We start from the raw sequence: 12,981 nt of genomic DNA on the forward strand, positions 1-12,981 counted from the left end.
ATCTGTAAACATTAAATTAAGAGGCAATTTCCTGGGCAAGTTGTTGCATTGAGTCGGTGTAAAAAGTGCGCTGCGTGCCGGCATTAGCTCCCAGCTGAGGGAGTGGAGTGCGTGCATTTGATTCATCAGAAAACCAAAGTCAGCTGCCGTTTCAACAACTTTATTTTAGGTATCTAATTAGTTTGTCTTCCTGTCTCTATCTCTTCTTTCTTTTATTTCTTTTCTTTTTCTCTCTTTCTCTTTTTTTCTCTCTTTCTCTTTCTTTTCTTTCTTTTTTCCATTCTCTTTCTCTCCCTCTCTCCTCTCCCTCTCCCTCTCTCCTCTCCCTCTCCTTCTTTCTCTCTTTTTTCCCTCATTTTCTCTCTCTTTTTCTCTCCTTCTTTTCTCTGTCTCTCTTTCTCTCTTTCTTTTCTCTGTGTCTCTTCCTCTCTCACTTTCTCTTGCTCTTTCTTCCTCTCTTTTTCTCTCTCTCTTTTTCTCCCTCTCTTTCTATATCTTTTTATCTCTCTCTTTTTCTCTCACTTTCTCTTTGTCTTTTTCACTTTCTCTCTTTCTGTTTCTTTCTCCCTCTTTTTCTCTCTCTTCCTCCCTCCCTCTCTCCCTCATTGGCCATGAATAAGGAATTAGTTTTTGGGGAAAGGTCAAATAGCCATGAATATTTTGTCTAGTGGATTTGCATTCAAAAGCAGGCCCAGAAGGCTATGCAGTAAGAGGGTCTGGCATTTCAATTCATTCATGAGCTTAGTAAGCACTGACATTTCCTATTGGAGATGGACAAATGTCCCAGGTCCACTGGCAGGTACTGTTCTGCATGTGAAAATTACCTCAGCCTATATGTAACTATTTGTACTCGTGCTGGCTGAAGACATTAACTACATGAAGGAAAACCCATGCAAGTAAAAGACTGGTCCATAACACAGGGTAAGAATCCCCTTGTGGGCAGCTCTGTAATGTAAATACCAGATGGACTGATATGGCAAGGAGCTGGTTTCAAATTTACAGGCTCTCTTAGTGCTTGGAATGGCACAAAATCCCTGGATGCAGGACTGTTGGACCCAAGCAAATCAATAAAGTGCCAACTTTGTCTTTGAGGCCTTTCATTGTTACCCAGGGCACAAGTCAGATGAGGATTAAGAGAATGAAGGGGAAGAGGGTCGTTAACCTAATGTGTCACAACAAATGATGTACAGCACATAATTACTGATCAAGTTTGCCTTTTTAAACTGCAAGGCCAAACTAGAATTCTCTATGGCTCTCACTCTGACTGTTTGTAGGAGCTCTCTAAAAGTCAAAATCCAGAGTCTAACCAATAGAATTCCTTTTGCTCTGACTTCACAGAGACATAGAACCAGTAAGGTTGGAAAAGACCTCTAAGATCACCAAGCAACACTTCCCAGCCTTCAGTGAACCTCATTTCACTGGGAACAAACCTTATCTCCATACAATTCTCTGATTCTATGAATTAAGAGGGATGAGGAATACTAGAGAACCGTGAACAGGGATCACAGAGAGCAGAAAATAGCAGGGGTTTTGCACTGGTTGGAAAAAGAAAATCAAAATAGTCAAGCTTTGGAAGGTGCTACAGCAAAGAAAGACCTTTTTAAGTAGTGAAATGTTTCTACCACAGTACAATGGAGACATTTCAGGACTTTGCAGTAAGAATTCTGGAAGTTTGTGACTTTTTTTTTCTCTCAGTTCTCTTGTGTAATCACCAAACAGAATTTGAAATTCAAAAATATGGCTTACTTTTAAGAGCTTAGCATCTTCTCAGGGGTACTGGGCTTCTTCACCAGGTGGCACAGCTGTCTAATCCTCACTGGCCTGCTCTTTACAGCCCATGGACAGCATCGTTGTCCAGAATGGGCACAGCACCACCATCACACCTGCTTCTGGCTCATTCCTCACACTGGCTACTGTGCTAGTTTGAGCCTAGCTGGGACATTTTGGTGAGAAGAATTAGGTGATAGGCTGTGAAAAGGAAACAGTGATGATGTCTACTGCACTCGTCGGATGAGGCACTTAGTGTCCTGGTCTAGTTAATTGGCTAGGGCTGGGTGGTAGGTTGGATTGGATTGGATGAGCTTGGAGGACTCTTCCAAGCTGGCTGATTCTATGATTACTTTTATGGAAAAATCTTTTGTGTCTTACCTTGTTCAGACAGAGCCTCTTGGTCAGCTTCCTCTGATTCACTAATCTCATCTTCAGGTCGCAGGAGAATAGGTGGGGTAAAGGTACCTGCCTGGTCCACTGGAGGTTGGTAGTCATTGGTGATTAAGTCATTGCTAGCAGAATCATCTGCTGGAGGAGGCAAATAGGAACCTTCTGGCCTTGGAGGACCAGTAGTACTACCCAGAACATTGAAAGGCACTGTGAAACTTTGGTAGCCTTCTGTGTAGGAAGGAGATTTGCCCAGAAATGGTCCTCTGGAGGGTTTGGTAGGGAAGACAGGTTCCAATGAAACAAAGTTATTGAAGTCCTCAGGGGCACTGATGTCTCCACTTAGCGTAGTTGTAAATTCACTGCCTGAGATGTCTCCTGTTTGGTCCACTGTTGCTGGGCTGGGATAGCCTAGTGGGAGTTCCACACTCATAGAGTCCTGGAAAAGGTTTTTCAAAAGCAGCTTTCATTATTATGTTTGATTTTCAGTGCCAAAAAGACCAACAATCTTCAGGCACAGGAGCTTGCAAAAAAGCTAACTCAGCATGAAGTCATGGGTCACATAAAAAGTTTGGCATTGTATGTGATCCTAAACACATAGGCTGTCATCTAAAGACACTTAAAGAAAGGAAACTTTGACTGTTCCTGTCAGTTGCTCTCCTTCTGTCATTGAGATGTACTATTGAGCTGGTGGGACATGGTTTCCTCTGTAATTAACCCTGGAAAAGCAGTAATATTCCCCTGTACGTTCTCTAAACAGTGTTTCTGCTGCATTATAACAACACAACATTCATCTTTACAGCAGTTAGAAAAGACATATATGTATGTGCCTTTAAACTGCAGGAGAGCAGATTTAGGCTGGGTATTAGGAGGAAATTCTGTGCAGTGAGGTTGGTGAGACACTGGAACAGGCTTCCAAGGGAGGTGTTGGATGCCCTATCCCTGGAGGTGTTCAAGCTGACGCCAGGTTGGATGAAGCTTTGGAATCATAGATTCATATATTCATCCAGGTTGGAAGAGACCTCCAAGGTTATCCAGTCCAACCTAGCACCCAGCCCTGTCCAATCAGCTAGACCATGGCACTAAGTGCCTCATCCAGTCTTTTCTTGAACACCTCCAGGGATGGCAACTCCACCACCTCCCTGGGCAACCTGCTCTAGTGGAAGATGTCCTTGCCCATAGCAGGGGAGTTGGAACTAGATGATCTTTAAGGTCCCTTCCAACCCCAAACCATTCTGTGATTTTAGCACAAGAACTCTTTTTCTCTATATTGATGTACATCTTAGAGCAGTTTAATTGAATTCATTGCAGCAAAAGGAAGAGCTGTAACAACTGGATTAACTTACCACATCAGGGCCTGCCAGAGGAATAGTGACCACAGCTTGGATATCATTATCAAAATCACTAGAGGGTAGAATAGAGTCTGGAAAACAAAATCACACATATATATTTCACTGCTGTACTATTGCATTTTATAAATATATATAAATATATGGATCTATACATAATATATAATGTATATACATAATATATAATGTATAATACATAGAAAATGGTCTAGTTGACTGTCTAGGGCTGGGTGCTAGGTTGGACTGGATGATCTTGGAGGTCTCTTCCAACCTGGTTGATTCTATGATTCTATGAAACACTATTGCATTTTATATACACATATATATAATACAAAAGTTCAGCAGCTCAGCTAAAAATACAACAGTTCAGCAGTATAAAAGTCTTGTAGTTTATATATGTATGTGTGTGTGTTTATATATAACACAATAATTCAGCAGTGACACAATGAAAACTGATCAAAACACATAAGCACAGGGAAGTAAATAGTATTAAAACTATTCTCCATCAAATAAAACCACTTAAAAAAAAATCCATGTCAAGAAGGAAGAGGCATAAATTTCCATTTAAATTGGCAATTATGAAAAAAAGCAGGAATTTGATGTGCAGTATTCTCTGTACTCTTTACTTAGTGTAAATGGGATAGGTCTGCAGAGAGCTGAACCGTGGATGAATGCTTAGAATCAGCTGAAGTATGAAGCACTGAGTTAAATCCGCATGGGTTATGATGACTCATTATCTTCTGTTGTTTATTAAGCCTAAATTCTCTTTAGCTTTACCCCATTGCTCTCTTGGTGCCCAGTTGCTCTCTTCACCCCCACTCAGCATGCAAGCTGTTTGCTAAGAGTAGTTATTCAAAATAACTAGTGGGGAAAAAGTTGATTAAAATAGTTGTCATTATTAAATGCTTTTGCACCCCTGAACCTTGTCCTTGGGACCTTGAAATCTACATGGGAAAGGTGACATTTGTATTCTTACAGACAGTATTTCCTATTAAAAATGAAATGATCTGCTCTAGGTGATCCTGCTCTGGCAGAGGGGTTGGACTAGATCAGAGAATCATAGAATTAACCAGGTTGGAAGAGACCTCCAAGATCAGCCAGTCCAACCTAGCACCCAGCCTTATCCAATCAACTAGACCATGGCACTAAGTGCCTCATCCAAATGATCTTTCCAGGTCTGTTTCAGCCCCTGACATTCTATGATTCTATATGCAAGAAAATATACATACACATATAGAATATATATATATATATATATATATACACACATATATACACACAGACACATATGCATATATATAAGCAAGAAAATGCTGCTGTTTGTAAATGAATCACTGCAGGTAAAATTTGGTGTGTGTTTTAAGGTTATTTATGTGAATGTCTCTATGAAAAAGACTTTAATTGTTTTCCCCATTTTCAACCCACCTCTGCCAAACCAGACTTATGCTAGCTTTGGACAAGAAAAAAAAGATTGATGAACAGGAAGGGGATCTTTATTATCTGGATTACTGCACAGGATGCAGCCCTTCAGCCTTCTGCTGGAGACCTTCACACCCAGCTTGTCATCTACCCTCCCCCTGTGTTTCAAGGAGCAAAATGAAGCCTTTCTGTGTTCCACACCACAGGTTTTAGCTTGGGATTGGGCTGCCCAGGGAGGTGGTGGAGTCACCGTCCCTGGAGGTATTCAAGAAAAGCCTGGATGAGGCACTTAGTGCCATGGTCTAGTTGATTGGCTAGGGCTGGGTGCTAGGTTGGACTGGATGATCTTGGAGGTCTCTTCCAACCTGCTTGATTCTATGATTCTATATGATCCCCCTCCTTCTGACTTCACTGAGGGGGGGTCGATGCTTTGCTTTCACTTGAGACTTAGTTTTCAGAGAGCTGGATTTATGTTAGAGGAAGACTGGGAAATTAAAATTATACAGTACATATTAATAGTCTAATCTTTCTTTCTCCACTTCTTTGTCTTGTTGGGCAAAGTATTCTGCTTTGCTATGCAAGCAGGAATAGGACTGGAAGTTGAAGTGTGTAATTATAAAGGCACATTTTGCTGTATTAATTTGCTTGGTTTGACTTAGATATGCACATCCTTTGGGTGCTGTGCAGCACTTAGGAGAATGGGATACAACAAATGAAAACAACCTCTTAGAGAAGCAAAGATCTTGCTCAAACTTCATCAGCTTGAGAGAGAGGACAAAGTTTGGCTCGTGCCTGGCACAAGCCTGCCTACTGACCGTCAGTAAACTGAAGCGTTCCAAGGTCCATTGGCAGGGACTGGTCTTCGTGGAGTGCTATGGCAACCAGTTGCTGAAGGTCTGTCACTGTCAGTTTGCTTGCTGAGATCTCCCTCTCGTCCTTGGGAGCAAGTGGGGTTTTTTCATTTTCAACCTTGTTAGATCCAATAGTGGAGATGTCATCTGCTGTGCTTCTGGTCTCGGAGCCGTCTCTCTCGAAGTTCACCACGTATCGTGCCACGGTGCTGCTGGAGCTGCAAGGGGAAGGTGCACAAATGCCCACTTCAGCAAGGCCAGCTACTGGCTGAGGGCTGGTTGTGGAAGCAAGCAGTGACATAATACACCATGCTCTGTAAGAAATCCTGCAGCTGAACTGCTTTCTAATGAGACTGCCATCGGCAAGGCCACACCTGGAGTGCCGTGTCCAGTTCTGGGCCACTCCATTTAGGAAATGCAGAGGTGCTTGAATGTGTCCAGAGAAGGGCAGCAGGGCTGGTGAGAGGGCTGGAGCACAGCCCTGTGAGGAGAGGCTGAGGGAGCTGGGGGTGTGCAGCCTGCAGAAGAGGAGGCTCAGGACAGACCTCATTGCTGTCTACAGCTCCCTGAAGGGAGGCTGTAGCCAGGTGGGGTTGGGCTCTTTTCCCAGGCAACCAGGGACAGAATGAGGGGAGACAGTTCTCAAACTGTGCCAGGGCAAGTTTAGAGTGGATGTTAGGAAGAACTTCTTCACAGAGTGGTTGACATTGGAATGGGCTGCCCAGGGAGGTGCTGGAATCACCATCCCTGGAGGTGTTTAGGAGGAGGCTGGATGAAGCACTTAGTGCCAGGGTTTTGTTAGTTAGAAGGTGTTAATTGATAGGTTGGACTGGATGATCTTGGAGGTCTTTTCTAACCTGATTAATCCTGTGATTCTGTGAAAATTCTTTTTGCTACATCCAAATCTTATTTTCTCCTACACATAATTTTAAATGAAAATTCCAGTAGTGAAGAAAATTATAAACATGTAACATAATCCAGTTGAATCTGACTCCTCAGAGACCTGCAGTACTGCTAATATGGTTGGAAGTCTTTGATTATTGATTCAAAGAGCCACAAATGCATGCTGAGGTCACTGGGAGACATAATTGCCTACTAATTATGCAGGGAACTGTGAAAAGGGATTCAACAGTTCATAAAACCTATGGATAAGCAAAAAATAATCATATCTGGGGCAAAAGTTTTACTCTTTTCTGCAGGCAAATCACTTTTCCAAGTCCAAGTGGGTGTGTGTAGATTTGAACAGGGCTCAAATTTTCCCTGTGGTCAGGTGCTAAATTAACCTAAGTAAAATAAGAGCCAATGAGTACATTGTGAAATATTTGTACTTCACTATGTTTTCTTTAAGTAGTATCACCTGGAGAGAGAAGAACTTCACACTATCTCATGGGTATAGTGTCCTTACACTTAGATGACATTGCAGGGATTCAGGGAAGACAATTCCTCCTTTAAAACAATGAGTGAAAAGGAAATGTTGCAGATTGTCTCTGCTCTGCTGAGACCCCATCTGGAGTATTGCATCCAGTTCTGGAGCCCCCATTACAAGAAGGATGTGGAGATGCTGGAGTGTGTCCAGAGAAGGGCCAGGAGGATTCTCAGAGGGCTGCAGCAGCTCTGCTATAAGGACAGACTGAAGTCAGAGTTGGAGCTGTTCAGTCTGGAGAAGAGGAGGCTTCCAGGTGACCTTCTTGTGGCCTTCCAGGATCTGAAGGGTGCCTCCAAAAAAGCTGAGGAGGGACATTTTAGGGTGTCAGGGAGTGACAGGACTAGGGGGAATGGAACAAAGATGAAGAGATTCAGACTGGATGTGAGGAGGAAGTTCTTCAGCTTGAGAGTGGTGAGAGGCTGGAATGGGTTGCCCAGGGAGTTGGTTGAGGCCACATCCCTGGAAGTGTTTAGGGCCAGGCTGGCTGAGGCTGTGGGCAGCCTGATGTAGGGTAGGGTGTCCCTGCCCATGGCAGGAGGTTTGGAACTGGCTGCTCCTTGTGGTCCCATCCAACCCTGACTGATTCTGTGAATTTGTCCCTCCAGCAGCACTTTTAAGCATCAACAACAGACTCTGTAGCTGTTTATATTACCAGTCAAAAGCTCCTTGCAATTTATCAGGCTTACCAACTGTTCTCATTGCCATGATAATGGCCTGGTAATGGAGAAAACAAATCCAACTCCCTGTGCTTATTGAAGATAATGTGTATGTGGGAATGCAGCTAGGAAACAGCAGAGAGAAAAGGAAAGTTTCAATAGGAACTTTCCCTACTTTTTCCCCCCCAGTTTCATTTTATAATTAATAGAGATCTTGAATTATCTGAAAGCAAATTTTCTTAGGTCAATTGCCTTTTCTTCCTGAAAAAAAATAATTGATTACATGATCCTTTTAGGTTAAGGTGAATGATGTCCCTGCTGCATTATATCACATAGATTTGTACTGAGGCAGAACACAAATCAATTTGCTCTGCACCATCAAGATAAAGAACATTTATTGGTGTATCCATGTACGTCTAATAGGCTATAAAATGATTAATCTTAATTATGAATTAGAGGCAACTTACCCATCTTTCTCCTTCTTCTGTCTTCATTGCATCACAGAAGAAAAGGTGTGGATTGTAAAAACAGAAAGAGAAGCAAAGACACAAAAGTGAATTAGTTGTACACCAAAACCATCTTCTGACAATTTATCTGCTGTTCATCGTCTCCAATTTGTATCTCTGTGTGACAATGACAGCCTTCTCTCCAGCATTTCCTCTTCTTCCCTTCCAAAGAGTGGGAATCTCCCTGCTCTGAGTGAGGAAACAGGAATTGCACTTTACCTTGGTAGTTTGAAACACCTGCTTTCCTATTTCCCATTGCAAATGGTGGTGCTTGAGCACACATTGCTAATGTGTGTCTGTATGGTTGCAGTGAACTCCTGCGACAGGAGTAGCCACTCTAACTGTCCTGGCTTGGATCAGAAATGCTGTGTCCAGCAGCAGCAGGGGGGTGATTGTCCCTTTGTGCTCAGCTCTAGTGAGGCCACATCTTGAGTATTGTGCTCAGTTTTGGGCAACTGGTTACAAGAGGGATGTGGAGGTACTGGAGTGAGTGCAGAGGAGGGCAGCAAAGCTGGAGAAGAGCCTGGAGAATAAAGCACATGAGGAGTGATTGAAGGAGCTGGGGATGGTTAGTTTGAACAAGAGGAGGCTGTGGGGAGACCTCATCACTCTCTACAGCTGCCTGAAAGGATATTGTGGAGAGATTGGTGCTGGTCTCTTCTCACAGGTATGTAGTGATAGAACAAGAGGGAATGGCCTCAAGCTGTGACTGGATAGGTTTAGGCTGGACATTAGGAAAAAGTTTTTCCCCAGCAAGAGTGGTCAGGCATTGGAATGAGCTGCCCAGGGAGGTGGTGGAGTCACCAAATCTGGATGTGTTTAAAGGTTGTTTGGATGTGGTGTTTGTGGGTATGGTTTAGGGAGGAACCTTGTAGAGCAGGGTTGTAGGTTGGACTTGGTTATCCTGAGGGACTTTGCCAACCTGGATGTTTCTGTGATGCTGTGATCAAGGTAATCTGACCTATTAATTACCTCTGGAAGACATGGCCCATGTTGACCTTTTGTAATACAATGTCCTGCTGTCTTCCTTGATTGGTTGCCTACTATATCTCTAATGGCCTTCCATATTGCCTTGTGGGAAATGCTGCTGATGTAGCAAGGAGAATGGACAGCAACACCTGTCTTTGCTCATCAGTAACTCTCAGGAGCTAACAAAATCACTAGATGATGGGAATCAGTCCTGGTCTTACACATTGATGAACATACTTTTATGCCAGCTTCTAAAATCAAGATACCAAACAGAAACGGACCCCAGATCTCCTGGAGACAGAACCAGAAGAGGTTTGTTGTTGCAACTTCTAACTGTGAGATGCTACTACAGATTTTCTCTGCTTGCTCTGCAGTATCTAGTTGGTTGGGGTTTTTTTCCTGACTTTCATTACCAAAATGTAAGCCACTCATTTTCACCCTATTTAGATCTTCTCTCTCCTTTCCCTCAGCAATTTTGCAGAGAGCAAAGCTAGGAGGAGGTATGCTCTTATCTAAAATTGCATTTTGATATGTGTGTTCTTCAATCTGCATTAGATTTTACTAGAAGAGTAGAATGTTCCTGATGCTGTGCTGTAAACCCATATGAATTTGTCATATTTTTTCCCTACTTTTTATTCCCTTTCAAATTTATGCTCCCCCCCCTCCCCACACTACTAGCAATTTGCTTTTCCTTTGGTTCTTTACATAATAGGCTCTTAACTATAGAAGCAGAGCCTTGGCATATACTCAGGCTTTGATCCCTCTACCCCACAGTGTATATGCTCTATTGAAAAGAATATGCACAGGAACCTGTGTTAGCAGTAAACATACAAAGAGCAAGGGCAAAACAGAGCACAAATTTATAGTATATACACACACATATATATATGTATCTCATAGAATCAGACAGGTTGGAAGAGACCTCCAAGGTCATCCAGTCCAACCTAGCACCCAGCCTTGTCCAGTGGACTAGACCATGGCACTAAGTGCCTCATCCAGGCTTTGCTTCAACACCTGCAGGGACAGTGACTCCACCACCTCCCTGGGCAGCCCATTCCAATGCCAATCACTCTCTCTGGCAACAACTTCCTCCTAACATCCAGCCTATACTTCCCAGCACAACTTGAGACTGTGTCCCCTTGTTCTTGTGCTGGCAGAAGAGCCCAACCCCACCTGGCTACAGCCTCCCTTCAGGTAGTTGTAGACAGCAATGAGCTCTGCCCTGAGCCTCCTCTGCTGCAGGCTGCACACCCCCAGCTCCCTCAGCCTCTCTTCACAGGGCTGTGCTCCAGGCCTCTCACCAGCTTCATTGCCCTTCTCTGGATACGTTCCAGCACCTCAACATCTCTCTTGAATTGAGTGGCCCAGAAATATATAGTGTGTAGTATAATGTAGTATATACACAAATCTGGTATAAGCTGGAAGTTAGGAGGAAGTTGTTGTCAGAGAGAGTGATTAGCATTGGAATGGGCTGCCCAGGGAGGTGGTGGAGTCACTGTCCCTGGAGGTGTTGAAGAAAAGCCTGGTTGGGGCACTTAGTGCCATGGTCTGGCTGACTGGACAGGGCTGGGTGCTAGGTTGGACTGGATGAGCTCCAAAGTCTCTTCCAACCTGGTTGAGTCTATGAAATTTATTACAAAAGAAACACTTTCATTTAACACACCTGGGAAACAACTTTGGAAAAGTTTTATATGCATGGCCACCTATGAACATTTTGTTCTCCTGCAACTTGCTCCTGTCAAGGCACTTTCAGTGTGATCTATGAAGGGCACCAGATCCACCTACAAAAAAGCAGCCCCTCCAAAATAATTATACTTCTAACTCTACCTTGCCATTTAAGAAAGTCTGTAATAAAATGTTGCTAGCAAACAACTTCAAGGATTTATTGATTGCTTCTCCCTTCAGGCAATCAAGGCTTCTTCTAGTTAGTAAATCAAAACCTCATAGTGTCACTTGGGATGTGCTTGCACTTCTCTTGATGTTGTCTTTCTGTTGCTCCCAGAAAACTGTCTTTTGTTTCTAAGAATACACACTCCAGTGTTAAATACATTTCTTCATGTCAGAGAGAAAGAGGAGAATCCTCTAGTAGAAAAACTAGTCCCATTTTCTTACTTACTTAAATCCTAAAACGTGGATCTCTTTGAATCCTGGAAGTTTCTCAAAGATTTTTTGCATCTGTAAAAAAACAAAAGATCATTAATTCAGGTTAGGTTCTACCACTGGAAAGCAAGCACAGGCTGACTGCTGTTGGAGACTGAGATGAGCAGTATGTCCCAGCATCTCAGAAATAGACCTGCTTTGAGCTAAATTACTGAGAAATGCTAAGTCAGCATCCTGTTTGTACTCACTCTCCTGAAAATTCCCTCCTGCATCAGCTCAGACCCCCAAGAGCTCCCCAGTGTGCAACAAATGGACGAGAAACCATCTGGGAGAATGCAGAGTGAGCCTGTGTGTGCTACCATGGGACCACCTGCCTGACTGCTCAGCTTGCATGGGCTGAAAGACCACCCCCAAGAGCTCCCCAGTGTGCAACAGCTGGACAAGAAACCATCTGGGAGAATGCAGAGTGAGCCTGTGTGTGCTACCATGGGACCACCTGCCTGACTGCTCAGCTTGCATGGGCTGAAAGACCACCCCCAAGAGCTCCCCAGTGTGCAACAGCTGGACAAGAAACCATCTGGGAGAATGCAGAGTGAGCCTGTGTGTGCTACCATGGGACCACCTGCCTGACTGCTCAGCTTGCATGGGCTGAAAGACCACCACACCTGGAACTGAGCTCCTGTCCCCTATCACACATAGGAGGTGAAGGCTCCCTGTTGTGACAGGTGATGCTGTTTCTTTCTTTTCTTGCTCTTTTCTCCGCCACCTCTCTTACTCTTTCCCTCTTCCTATCCTTATCCTGGTGTGAAGGCAGTAAAGCTAGCCTATGTGTTTGATACTGCATCCAGATGAACTGCATTCAGTTCTGGAGCCCCTACTACAAGAGGGATGTGGATGTGCTGGAACATGTCCAGAGAAGGGCCAGGAGGATGCTCAGAGGGCTGCAGCAGCTCTGCTGTGAGGACAGACTGAAAGAGTTGGGGCTGTGCAGTCTGGAGAAGAGGAGGCTCCCAGGTGACCTTCTTGTGGCCTTCCAGTATCTGAAGGAGGCCTACAAAAAAGCTGGGGAGGGACTTTTTAGGGTGTCAGGGAGGGACAGGATTAGGGGGAATGGAGCAAAGATGGAGGTGGGGAGATTCAGACTGGACGTGAGGAGGTGGGAGTGGTGAGAGGCTGGAATGGGTTGCCCAGGGAGCTGGTTGAGGCCCTATCCCTGGAAGTGTTTAGGGCCAGGCTGGATGAGGCTGTGGGCAGCCTGATCTAGGTTAGGGTGTCCCTGCCCATGGCAGGGGAGTTGGAACCAGATGATCTTCGTGGTCCCTTCCAAGCCTGACTGATTCTATTCTGATTCTATACCGTTCGTACCTTAATTCTGTGCCCAAGAATCCAAACTTCCCCCACCCAGAATTCCTCCAGACTGGGACAACTACCTAGATAATATTTTTCTCATTTCAGAAAGAGCTTTAGGAAACAGCTTCAGCCACCTTCTTTGTGTAACATCCTTGCTTAACACAACGTTTGCTTTGCATTGCTGCCTGTATTACCTAT

General features: G+C 44.1%; 1 protein-coding gene across 1 annotated transcript in view; it reads right to left on the reverse strand.

Annotated features, from left to right (window-relative positions):
* Positions 1-12,981, reverse strand: part of IMPG1 (interphotoreceptor matrix proteoglycan 1) — a 53,503-nt gene that overhangs the window by 15,902 nt on the left and 24,620 nt on the right. Inside the window, exons 8-12 of the mRNA XM_064164240.1 lie at positions 11,450-11,508; positions 8,326-8,346; positions 5,741-5,994; positions 3,504-3,580; positions 2,149-2,596 (exon numbers count right to left, since the gene is read on the reverse strand). Coding sequence (XP_064020310.1) covers positions 2,149-2,596; positions 3,504-3,580; positions 5,741-5,994; positions 8,326-8,346; positions 11,450-11,508 — 859 coding nt within the window. The remainder of the gene's footprint in view (positions 1-2,148; positions 2,597-3,503; positions 3,581-5,740; positions 5,995-8,325; positions 8,347-11,449; positions 11,509-12,981) is intronic.

The sequence above is a fragment of the Pogoniulus pusillus genome, chromosome 25, assembly GCF_015220805.1.
Source record: "Pogoniulus pusillus isolate bPogPus1 chromosome 25, bPogPus1.pri, whole genome shotgun sequence".
Taxonomy (NCBI): Eukaryota; Metazoa; Chordata; class Aves; order Piciformes; family Lybiidae; genus Pogoniulus; species Pogoniulus pusillus.